General features: G+C 43.2%; 1 protein-coding gene across 2 annotated transcripts in view; it reads right to left on the reverse strand.

Moving 5' to 3' along the window:
• Positions 1-13,191, reverse strand: part of Nr4a3 (nuclear receptor subfamily 4 group A member 3) — a 38,408-nt gene that overhangs the window by 3,845 nt on the left and 21,372 nt on the right. For both annotated transcript variants that reach the window (XM_035439882.1, XM_027403125.2), the window contains 2 exons: positions 12,580-12,779; positions 9,662-9,840 (listed from right to left, as the gene is read on the reverse strand). In XM_035439882.1, coding sequence (XP_035295773.1) covers positions 9,662-9,840; positions 12,580-12,779 — 379 coding nt within the window. The remainder of the gene's footprint in view (positions 1-9,661; positions 9,841-12,579; positions 12,780-13,191) is intronic.

The raw sequence follows: 13,191 nt of genomic DNA on the forward strand, positions 1-13,191 counted from the left end.
TGTCACAAACATTATGTACATTGGAAGGGATTTGATTTGCTCTGTTTAAATCCCCACCTAAGAGAAGAATTTCCACTACAAGGCACTACAAAACCAGAGTCAGGTTCCAGCTAGACTGGCACATCAGTCATTTCAATCTGCTAACATACTCACCTAATAGCCCTGACATTATACTCTCTGACTTGGATTATTTTAGCTCAGAATGAGACAGGACAATCTGTTATCTTTAATTAATATGTAAGAAGACTCAAAGAGTTAAGTTTAATTCACAAGTGGCTAGTTTCTTTCAAACCAAATCTGAGAGATTTAGCTCACAGCTGGCTGGCTATCTGCCTTTGACTGCCTTTAATGGTTAGACAGTTTCTCCTCATTCTGATATGAACCAGCCTTCCTTTAGCATCCTCCTACTTTCTGTGTACCTAATTAACTAGTGGCTAATTACTTCTTTCAATAGGTGTTTATTAAGTACCTAGTCTGTGGCAAGCAGTGCTGTAGACAGGGGGGTCCGAGCAGTGAAGAAAATAGCACACTTTACACGGTGGGGCAGTACTTGTCAAAAGACAAGTTTGGATTCCTGTGCCTGTTAGCTATCTATGTCACAGATGGCTCTGCTGGGCAGGAAGAGGACAGGAGGCAGTTGGAAGGAAGGTAGGAGGAGAAGAGGAAGGAGGAAGGGAGGTGGAGAGAAGAGGGAGGAGGGGAGAGTGTGTGGGTTGATTGAGTGAAATAATGAGACACTTAAGTCTATGCTCGTGTTCTTCCCCCTTAAGCTAGTTGAGATTCACTAATCTCAGATCCATCACTCCGTCAAGGAAGCTTCCTTCTTGGCTCTTAGTCTAGGTCAGATTCTCTTATAACACAGGATCCTCTCCCTTTCCAGGACATGCATGTTTGAAATCTGACATTCATGTGACAATTGCCTGCCTCTTTCATTAGATTTAAGTTCCCTGGAGAAATACCCTATATTTGCTCACTGTGGTCTCATGTCCTGCACTAACCCTAGCACAACAGGGACACCTAATACGCGTCTGATAGATGAATCTGTAAGATGGAGGACCAAAGTCATTTAAGAAATGATTAAATAAACACTAAATGTGGAAGTTGCCCAGATTAAAAGGATGAGTTGGGAGTTGTTAAGACACTCGCTCACAATAGTAGGAACTTTATAAACTCAGACTTCCCATGCAGAAACTCCCTCTCCATACTTCTCAGATCTGTCAGCTATTAGCTGGGTGACTTTGGGTCTGTCTCCATGCTTGTGTAAGAGGACTAAAATGGCAGTTGCCTCTTTTCTTGCTGTGAGAATGAAAAGATCCTTACATGCAGAGTACTTGGAATAGTGCCAGGCATGTAGTAGGCACTTAATAAATACTTGCAAATACTCTCTGTATTTAAAACTCAATTCATTACCTTCCATGTTGGCCATGGCTCTGAGTTCATCTGCATGGAAATCTTCCCCAAACTCTTTTGGGGATCCCTTCTTGGGGGGCCTATTAATTTAACCTATGCCAGTAACTTCAGTTACTCCTTGCATCTGTGTTCTTTCAATTCCAGCTTCCTCTGGAGAAGGTCTCTACTATCTGCTGCCTGTGTTGTTTTAATTGATCTTGACAGGTTTCCTTGCTGTGATCCATCCCAGGTACTTCCATATTTATTAAACAACATTAGGACCAAACTTGTAAAACTCTTGGCACAGTGTCAGGTACTGGCTAAGAAATATTCTCTATTATTAATATCAAAGAATCCCAAATACCAATAGGTTCTCCTGTTCCTCAAAGAATGGCTCACATCCTGGCAGCATCAATGTAACCTAGGACCTTGTGAGGAATGCAGAACCTTGGGCCCTGCTCTGGGTTCACACAACCCGAACATGTAACCTTATGTCTAGTGCTCAGTGCTCTGTGTGCTGGGTGGGAAAATTTGACCCTAGTTAGTCCTTGTACCTCAGAGCTGCTGGTCAGCATCTCTACCCTGCCGTGTTCACCTAGTCTCTGTAAACTTCACTTCCCAAGGCAGCTTATTTGAATTTCATATGGCTCTGCCTATGAGAACTTTCTCCCAAGGGAGCTTATTCCAACTTCGAACAGTTTTGTCTTAGCTTCTTATATTGAGCTAACTTCTGCTGTTTTACAGTTTTCACTTCTGCCTCTTGGCTGATAAAAGAAGCACCAGGTTCTCTTCCTCAGAGCAGAGAACAGTGGATGGAGAAAGGGATGGACAGTATCCAGCAGTAGCTCATCCCCCTAGACAGCTTTTTGAGCAGGTCTTGGGACACTGGCCAACTTAGAGATGACACAGTTCCAGCCAACAAGGAAGAGAAACAGGGCCGTTACTGAAACAGCAAACATCAAATGGGACTTCCTGCTCTAACCCTCACCTCTTTCTCTAGGAAGTCATGCTGCTGCCGTTTGCTGAGTCACATGTCCTTTACTGAGTGGTGGGCAGTCCCAGAAGCCACACTGGCCAGGAAGCCACAAGTCAGGTGGAGGTGGACAAGGGCTTTCCTGTCTTTGAGTGGGTGTCTGTCTCTTCAAGAACATGGTTTTAAAGGGTAAGGGACTATGTACCTGGCATGTGGCAGATGTTCCACAGACATCAACTGAATCATCTAAATTGAAATTAGGCAGTTTTTGGGAAGTCAGACTATTTCCTAAAAACAATGGTAGGCTGAAAATAATTTAGTTTTTCGTAATTTGATAGATTTGCTGATATTTACAAGCCAATTGTTCAACTATATTGGTAATTTTAAGGATTAATAAGATCCTCTTTGCCCTAAGGCTTTGGTTTGGGCACCAATGTTTATCCCAAGAGCCTAGAATGAGCCATAGTAGGAAATTGTGCGTGTGTGTGTGTGTGTGTGTGTGTGTGTGTGTGTGTGTGTGTGTGTGTGTTCATAAGTGCATATATGTATGTGGGAACATGTGTACACATGTATGTGGAGGCTTTATCACTCTGCATGTTAATTTTTGAGTCAGCGTCTCTCAATGAATCTAGAACTCTCTGATTCAGGCAGGCTATCTGGCCAATCAGCTCCAGGGATCTTCCTCTCTGTCTCCTTCTCCTCATTGCTGGGGTTACATGGGTGTTGGTGGTTGGACTCTGGTCTTCATGCTTGCACTGAGGCCATTTCCCATTGGGCTATCTCCCCAGGTTCAGTAAATATCACATTGGCTTGAATTGAATGACAAAACACTTGCCACTACAGAAAATTGTGACACTGAAAAATGTTCACAGTCAGTATGTGGAGTCAGGGCAGGGGGTGTAAATGGACCTTCTTTACAATCTTTCCAACCATTGCTTTGTCTGAGGGAAAGCATGTATGTGTCATTGTATATTCAAAGACTGAAGAAAAATAAGCCAAAATATTAGCATCAGTGTCCTGCTTTTATGATGCCCATAAAAAGGCATAAACAAAAGTACCATATATATGCAATTGTATGTGAGCTAAATACATTCATAGATTCTGAGAACAGTTAGATCTTGCTGAAAAACAACATTTAGGATAATCACAGTGAAGGCTTGGACGACTTTTTTTTCTCCTCTGTAGGGGTACATACTAGTTTATTCTTTACAAGAAACCTACAAATACATGTTTTTGTCTGCAAAACAGACAAACATGATGTGTCCCCAATAATGTGCTGAAGTCTAAACTCAATGTGACAGTATTAAAAGGGGGTGTTTGAATGGAATCTTGAAATCTGCAGGAAAATGGATGGAACTAGAAGAAACCATTCTGAGCGAGGTAACCCAATCACAAAAAGACAAACATGATATGTACTCACTCATATGTGGATTTTAGACATAGAGTAAGGGATTACCATCCTACAATCCACACTGCCAGAGATACTAGTAAACAAAGAAAACCCTAAAAGAGACAAACTTTGTCCCCTGGAGAAGGGGAAAGGGTCACCATCCACTCCCGCCCCCAGCAAATTGAGAACATGGGAAGAGGGGGGAGGGAGCTACGAGAGTGAGAAGGAAAGAAAAGGAAGGATGCAGAGGTCATGAGGAAGAAGAAATTTTGAGTCAGGTGTAGATTAGAAGAAAGGACATATGACAGGTAGGATTTTAGTTGGGGGGTGGTAGAGGAGGAAGGGAGGGAGAAGGGAACTGGGATCGTCAAGTAATTCAATCTTGTTTGTAATTCAAATATATAATAAATAAATAAATGAAAAATAAATAAATAAATTATAAAAAAGAGGGGGTGTTTGGAAGGGGCCTCCAGAAATGCTAGACAGGAATTTCTATTGTTTATAAGTTACCCACTCTGTGGTAGTTTGTTATAGCAATATAAATGGTCTAAGACCTTACCTCCGTGAGAAATGAAAACACTGGTTTTCAGAAAAGACTCCTGCCTTTGCTCAAAATCATGTTGCTATGAAGTGGCCATATAAAGACTTGAACTTCTGTCTCTAATCTCCAAATTCTTCAACTTCTCCCTTTCTTCTCCAAACTACATTATTTATCCATACTTGCCTTTGCCTCGTGGCTGATAGCTGTATTTGATGAATATTCAGAATGACCAAGTATTCAAAGTGAGCAGAGAAGCTCTAGAAAGACAGGTGGAGGGATCAGCTAACTATTGATCCCACCACATTCCCTAGATCTGCCTTTCTTCCTCCTCTGTCTTAGAGGTCACGTCTCAAAGAAGATCAGGAAAAACAGAAGAGAAAGGACTCATTGTTTTACCTGACAGAAGACTTGAATCTGGAAAGGAATGCCTTGGGGAATTTACAAAAAAAACTCCATTTGGGCATCAAAATTTCTTCTACAATCTGGCTCCAAAGGGCCTGTTTGATCACATTTCCCTATCAATCACTAGGGGGAAATAAAAGCTTACAGTCCAAGGTTAATTCATCGTATGAGGCTACAAGGTAACTATCAGTTGTTTCCCTGAAAATCCTTTACACTTTCCCAGAGCTCAGAGAGTAAACTCAAGCTGGTGCTTCAGAGGCAGTGAAACTGTCTCCCAGAGTGGACTCCTGCCTTTGCCTTTCTGCTAGCTCCAAAACACACAGTCATTTGGAATCATAGTCTGGACTCTCTGAAATGTTCGCATCTTTCTGCTCAGGTCATTTTTGTGATTAAATACAGGAAGGAAGTAATCTGGAAATCCCTGATTTCCCCACAGCTATGCTGGGGTAGTTCATGGTCATGCCCTGGACCTCTGGTTCCCCTGATTTGGAATGTCTTTTATGTCTAGATGCTACTGCTTTGGGAAGTTATTCATGAACAGAACTGCCAGTGTCCTTAATTCCTTCAAATTCAGCAATTACCCAGACTTTCTCTGCCCTGACTCTGTTCCTTTAACAACCTACACACTGCTAAGTGCAGTGGCACATGCCTTTCATCCCAGTGCTCAGAAGGTAGAGGCAGGCAGATGTTTGTGAGTTCAAGGCCAGCCTTGTCTACAGAGTGAGTTCCAGGACAACTAGGGATACATAGTGAGACACTGTTTCAAAAAAAACCAAAAACCAAATCAAAACAAAAGAACCTAAACACAAATCACCATGCATAGAATCATTATTTTATATCTTGGTAGACTACAAACTTCCTGCTAGCAGGGCGAATGCCCAGCTCATCTTCTCTTTCCCACACGCTGACAGCCTGGCATGGAAAGGCCCCAGTACCTAGATATTAATAAAATAATAATTTCACACTAACTGCATGTTTGGGGGATTGCAAGAAGATAACAACACACTTTCACCCATTAGTGGCAAAGAAGTAAAGCTTTGCCATTGCTCCAGGGATTTGACTTTGGCAAGAGGCGATGGTCAGGGTAGATAAACTGGGGACCCAGAAAATATGTGAAACCACAACTGTGGGAGCTCCCTGTTACTGTAGGAAGGGAAAATGATCAGAAAGAAACTATTTCCTGTCCCGTCTCACCACGCAGTATTTTATGAGGGGGGTTAGAGAGAAGGGGAGGAAGAAGAAAAATAAATTAAGGGAGACATCCATGTTGGGACAATCTATCCAATCCCTGAAGCTGTCTTCTGGAAGCAAGACAGGCTAACAGTCTAAGATCTTCTCCCTTTCACAAGCTCCTCTCTGGTTTCAGAACAGACAGGTCTTTGGATGATTTTTCCCATTCCCATGGCTCATCTGATGCTTCATACCACTCTTTCTGATTATGAGGCTCCCTGAGACACCAAGGCTCTTGGGAATACACACTCAAACGTTAGTGGATATTTGAAGTAGTGGACATTGCTTTCTAGGCATTCTGCTTCCTCTATTGTCCAGTGCTTTTATGCATCCCAAACCCTTCCCAGATACCAAATCCCAAGAGTTCCTTGTGATTAGAGGGCTAATTCAGCTTGGGTAATATGGGCAGCATCTCTGACAGCTTGCTCTATAGAGTTGGGCAAGAGTGAAGGCAGGAGCTGGAGCTGCCCTGTAGAAAAGACCTAAGACAAACCACTCAGCCTGTTGCTTGTCTAGCAAAATTGCTTTGTAATCATTGTTCTCCTTCGTGTCTCTCAAGTGTCTAAGGAAATAGTCACCAAACATACTATCCTACCCTGCTTTGTTTTATTTGAGACAGGCTGGTCTGGAACTTACCACATAGGACAAACTAGCCTTGAATTCATGAGCCTCTTGTCTTAGTAACCTGAGTGCTGGAATCATCAGGCCCAACTCATGCTGCCTTATAAGCTACCAACTTTTCTTCATGACAATGAGTTCCATTTTGTACTAGCCAAGGTTTCCAGAGAGAAGGACATGTATGAGCCCAACTGGAGAGAGCGTCTGTTACCACCACTCCATGGAGGTAACATAAGTAGATCTAATGTCTGCCATGAATCCAATTTGACTACATCATCAACCTAGTTTTTTATAACCTACACTGCCACCCCATGGAATGGATGTTATTATTTCTATTGTGTAGATGAAGAAAAAAAAAACACAGAGAAGAGAAATGCATCGCTCAATAGCCCTTGCTGATGAAACACCAGAATCCAGATTAGTAAAAGAATTGCTAGAACCCATGCTTTTCCTGCCATGCCAAACTGCCTCTCCCTCCAGCAAACGTCTGCCTGAGTGGGCAGTGGGCTTGTCAGCTCTGATCACAACAGAGCTCAAAGGGATGCAGAGATTAGCACCATCTTCCTCAATTCCTACTTTGGACTCTGTGGACTTTAGGTTGGGAACACCTGGTATCCTTGTGTCCATTAACTTCCACAGAGTAAAACAGAACAAGAACTTGGCCTCATGGCCAGGCCCTCCCTGTGAGCTGCAGTCTTGACACTGTGCAACTTCCTCCTACTCTCCTCTGTAACCAACTTTGTGCTCAAAGTCAGCTGCCATTGTAGGTCATTCTAGAATGAAAGTCTGGCCATCTTGTTCCTATGTGTAAAACTTTCTGTGGCTCTCTACTTATCCCAGGACAGATCTCACCTGCTTGGCTAGGTGTGGAAGGCTGCGGAAAGGCTCAGTATCCTACAACACTCTTCTCCTCAGTCTAGGGGTTTCTCCCATAACTATTTCCTTTGTGAAAGTTAGGTCAGTCATATTCACAATAGCTTCAGGATATTTTTGTTTATGCCTATAATTATTATTCCCTCCGAAGTAGCTTGGAAACACTTTCTGCTTCCTCACCTGTGGTCTCTTGACACTTAGTCCCCACTTAGCCTGCATCCTATGGATTAGTTTACACATGCTGTCTCCTCCAGGGATGTGTGCCATTATCATTGAAAACACAGTGACATGTGAGACAGCCCCTAGACCAGTGAACATATATTCAACTCCCATTTCCATAGTGATATGGCAATAAAGTGGTTTTAGTTGCAGAAAGCTAAAGCAGGTTCAAAAAATTTGCCTTTTGTAAATGAACTCAATTCTATACTTTCCAGTTTTGGAAGTCTAACTGAGTCTAACTGCCCCAGAAATTCTGAATGGGTATGAAATGGAGCTGAAGACCTAGAGGACAAGGTAATCTTGGGGCTAGTCTCATTAGTCTTGGGAGAGAAGTGCTTGGGTCTTACACGCCATTTTTGTTTTTGTTTGTTTGATTTTGGTACTCTGCTATGACATCAGAAAGCCCTGTCAGTGGGATCCATATCCTCTGTCTTTGCTCTTGTTTCACAGTCTCAGAAGGCTATAATGGCCCTATTAACAGCTGGGCTTCTAACATTGGATCAGACCAGGAAGAAAAAGTCAGGCACATGACCAGCCTGGCCTCTAGAGGCACACAGATGCATGCAAACAGTGCTCAGTGGTTCTCAACCTTTTGTGACCCCTTAATACAGTTCCTCAACTTGTAGTGACTCCAAATCATAATATTATTTTATTGCTACTTCATAACTATAATTTTGCAACTATTATGAATCATAATGCGAATATCTGATATGCAGATGGTCTTAGGCAACCCTTGTGAAAGGGTTGTTTGACACCCCCCATCCAGGGATTGTGACCCACAGGTTGAGAACCACTGGATTAGGCAAGAAAAAGCTGCATCAGAAAGGAGGGGCTAGCTTGCTGAGGACATGTTTCTCTAGTCAAGAGCCTATCCAGCCCGAACTAGATCCTCATCCAATCAGCTAGTTGGGCTTGGGTCTGACTCAAAAGATGAGGAAGATGAGGATGAGCTTCAGATTCCATCACTGTCTTGGTGGGGGGGGGTTATTACTGATTAAGATGCAACCTAACAAAAAACTTCAAGGATGAGGGATGAAGGGGAGCCAGAATAGTACCTCCAGAGCACAGGGTGATGGGACAAGGAGCAGGAGAGTAGAGTAATATAGAAACTGGAACTTGCTCTACAGACCAGGCTGGCCTTGAACTCACAGAGATCTGCCAGCCTCTGCCTCATGAGTGCTGGGATTAAAGGCATATGCCACCACTGCCTTGCTGAACATTTTTGTGTGTGTATTTTCATGGTGTGTGTGTAGGTCAGAGGACATCCTTGGTTCCTTGGGACATCTTCTTTAGAATTACCACCAACCCTCCTTGAGACAGAGTTTCTTACTGGCTTGGAGCTCACCGATTAGGCAAGACTGGCTGACCTGTGATCCCTCAGGGATCCTCCTGTCTCTGCCTCCTCAGTACTGGGATCATGAGCACATGCCCCCACATCCAGTTTTTAATAGGGGTTTGGGAATTGAACTCAGGCCTTTGTGCTTGCAAGGCACCACTGGAGCTAGCTCCTCAGCCCCAGAAACTGAATTAAGTTTATACTTCTGTTTCTGAACGTTTTAAAAAACTGTGGAGTTGAGTCATTTTCATTTTTGACAAATAACACATTTTTTTCTTAATTCTCTCTCAATCAGTATTAGTAAGTGAAACTGTCTTCCATATGCCTGCAGTTCTTTGCTTAACTTAGGTCTCTAGGCAAGAACTGGGAATGGGCCCATAGGAATGGCGCGATGATTAAGATTATCTTTCTGGAAACTCTGAAGTAAAAACACCTAGGTCAGCTGCCGACAGAGCTCCAAAGCAATCATGTTTTGATGATAACTCAATAGTAGCAACCCTCTCACCTACAAGCTCATATGAGTAAGTTGGGGATTATTGTTTCCTTTACTTGAACTATATAAAATTTGGTGGACTTCAGAAAAGTGGCAGTGATTTTCCTAGTTAAACCCAGAAAGAAGCCCAGAAGCCACCTGGATACAGACAGGAGAAAAGGAGACACGGTGGCTGACTTTCGGAAGCTGGTACTTACCTGTGATCATGCTCAGTGCTGACAGGCAGGCTAAGGCTTGGATATCAAGGTTCAGGCTCTGCAAATTTAAAGAAAAGTCTTTAATGGAGTCGAGCCACTCCCCAAATCCACGAAGGCACTGAAGTCGATGCAGGACAAGTCCATTGCAGAACACAAACTTATCTTCAGCAGTGTTTGACCTGGGGGTGGACAGAGGAGGAGAGACATATTAGATAGGTCTTCTCAGTTTGACTAACACAACATCACAATGCATAGGTACCAATAGCAGCATGGGGCAGCACTGGAAACTGTACAGTACTGCCATGAACGAAGGTGTGCTCCTGGGACTGAACAACCAACCTGTAGGTTGCAACCCCTTTGGCAGGGCTGAACGACCCATTCACAGGGTCACTTAAGACTATCTGCATATCAGACATTTACATTACGATTCATAGTAGTAGCAAAATTACAGTCATGAAGTAGCAAGGAAAGTAATTTTATGGTGTGTGGGGGGTTACAGGAATCCCCCACAACATCATGCCCATTACGGTTCCCTCAGAGGAATCAGGAGAGAGTCATGAGACCCTCACCTGAGATTACAGCCACTGACTCCCTGCTGCCCTTCTCCACTCAGAAGTGCATAATACTGCCCCACCCCGTTACATGTTGATAGAAGGTAGAAAACTGACCTAAGGGGGTGTGTGTCCCTCTATGCAACTTTTTTGAGGTCATTATCCATGTTAGATGTGACTTTTTGGTGATACATCTTTGGTGGGGGCACCCATATTCCTGTAATCAAACCCTCATATGTGCTTTTCTGTTAGTTAACCCAGTGAATATACTGGTTCCATCCTGAACTTGGATAAAAGCACTTCTTTGGCCTGTTGTTGGTCCCTATCGGGGTGAATAGACCTTTGTTATGAGGTTTCCTCAAGAAAAATCATACAATGGCCTCTCTCTGCAGTGAACAGAAGACTTCCCTATGAGGCTCCGGAGTCAAAGCTGCCCCCTTATTTTCTTAAATGCCAGAAGCTGATAAGGCCCGAGGCTAGACACTACAATTCCATTATGCACATTCACAGCAACAAGTTTCTCTAAGTGTCAATCACAGAATCAGAGGTGGCACAACACATTACCTCCTTGAACTTACATAAGGGGGCTATAGAGGGCTATTTCCACATTTGCCAATGGTTTATACTGTGTCTGTAACCATCCCCTTTTTCGCCCTGGAACCTCTACTTGCACATACTGGTTTAGTAGGTTAACCTTGGGCACCCCTTTCATCTCTCTGGACTTCCTTTCTCTTATCTATGAAACAGGAATTTAATCATAATTTCCTAAGGTTGCAGAGGGAATTAATAAAATGAAGGTTTTCCTTTCTTTTTTTGGAAGCCCATGCTCAGGGCCTAGCACACAGGAGGATTCCGGGAGTATTAGATAGAACTAATTCTTGATTCTGTGGGACCCTTACTGTAATATTGGATTTTCCTTTTAAAATATCTTGCTCCATATTTCTCTCTCTAAGTTGATTGCATTCACAGGGCAGTGTCTTTCTAACTGGGCTTCTGGATGAATAGCCCTATTCATTTCCTCACTCAGCCGGTATTTACTGAGCACCAAGGATGTGCTGTTCCTGGAGACAGGCACTTCAGAGAGCTTGGTGAAGTATGGCGTCCACCTGCATGGAGCTTATCTTCTGCGTGATCCTTTGCTACATGCCTCAGATGACAGCCACATCTCTACTGGCTCTCACATGCACTGGATTGGCTGAAGTTAAGCTAACCTGGCACTCTAGCCACAACCCCATCCCATCTTTTCCTCGGATCTCTCCACATAGGGGGCACATGGACAGGATGTTTCCACCTCAGAGTTTGAGCATGGCTTCCAACTACTGGTTTCAGAATCAAGAGAGTATGACTTAAAGTGTAGATTTCAGTATTATTCTATAGCCTACTACCACCTTGAGGCACAGACGCTATATTTTAAGCAGGAGTTTCTGGTGTCACCATATGAAATGGGACCAGGTGGTAGAGAACAGAAACGGGGGGGGGGGAATGATGGGTTTTCTTATAATATCTGGTGAAATTCAGGTACTATCTTTGAAATACATAGTTGAAATGAAGCAAGGAAGATGAAATTAAATATGCCCTGGGTGAATAAAAACTAATATATATATATATATATAAATATATATATATATATATATATATATATAATATATATCATGTGTGGAGAGGAGTTAGTTCTGAAGTTCAAGTTATTTGAAAAAATCACTTCCTATTGGTCAAGGCAATGCACACCTGGGTCCAGCACTCTGGAGGTTAGAGCAAAGAAGATTCCAAGCTCAAAGTCAGCTGTGAATCTAAGATCAGGCTAAGCTACCTAGTGGACCTATATATCTGTAAGTAAATAAATAAATGATAGATAGATAGATAGATAGATAGATAGATAGATAGATAGATAGATAGATAGATAGAATTCACATCCTCCTCCTGTTTGCTGCCACTGAACACTAGAGAGTGAACCAAATCTTTTGACCCAAGAACTCAGCTATGGAACCCTCAGAGGCCCTTCAGGAATGTTGCAACTGTCACTTCTGAAACAGAAACTCATAAGGCAAACCCAGCATTTCCACAAACACCGTCTGCACCCCGAGAACAGTCTTAGAGCCACAGGCTCGAGGAACCACCAAATCCATCCTCTATTTTGCATAGAAAAGATCTAGTGAGGCAACGCTGTGCTCCGAGCCTTACACGGTGTCTACTGCCCTTAGACCTCAGTCAGACTGGAACCCAGGGTCCTGGATGCCACTCCATCATTCTTTCTATTCCCCACTGCTCAGTGTTTTAATGCTTGAATACATTTCGCCTCTGCTTCTTCAAGAAACTCCCCACTGTTACAAATAGAAGGCTTAGGGAAGATAAAATAATAACACACACCTGATGGAAAGTCTAAGAACAAACAGCTCCAAAAAGGCTGACTCTATAAGTAACGTCTGATCTTCTTTGGGGAGATCAGTGAATCCCGGGATCTTTTCTGCCCAGCTTCTGGACACGTCAATAGAGGCTGTCAGGAGGTTGTAGAACTGCTGCACGTGCTCAGCATCTGTGCCTGCAGTGGCCTGGTCGGTGGGACAGTACTGGAAGGAAAGTACAGAGAGCATTAGCCTGATTGCATGGGGATGGCACCATCTTTTGAGACTGGCTTTGCCCAGATGTCAATGCCTAAATCCTTCCCCCTTTATAAGACCCATTAACATTCATGGCCTCATCTGATCCTCCAATGGCCCTGGGACATAAAATAAAATTAATTTATTGTTATTATCCGATATACAGAAGTCCCTTCAAGTCTCATCAGTGCAGGGGCTTGTTGACGTCACCTTGGGAGCTTTATACAGCTCCCGTGTCTCAGCTCTGTCTCCAGAGAGGCCCATTTAAGTGGTCTGGAATGAGGTCTGCCCACTGGGAACTTTGAAACCTCCACAGATGACACCACAGAGAATCCCACGGGGGAAACCACTGTCCACATGGAAACCATTGCCCTAGGGTTGT

Source organism: Cricetulus griseus, chromosome 2, assembly GCF_003668045.3.
Source record: "Cricetulus griseus strain 17A/GY chromosome 2, alternate assembly CriGri-PICRH-1.0, whole genome shotgun sequence".
Taxonomy (NCBI): domain Eukaryota; kingdom Metazoa; phylum Chordata; class Mammalia; order Rodentia; family Cricetidae; genus Cricetulus; species Cricetulus griseus.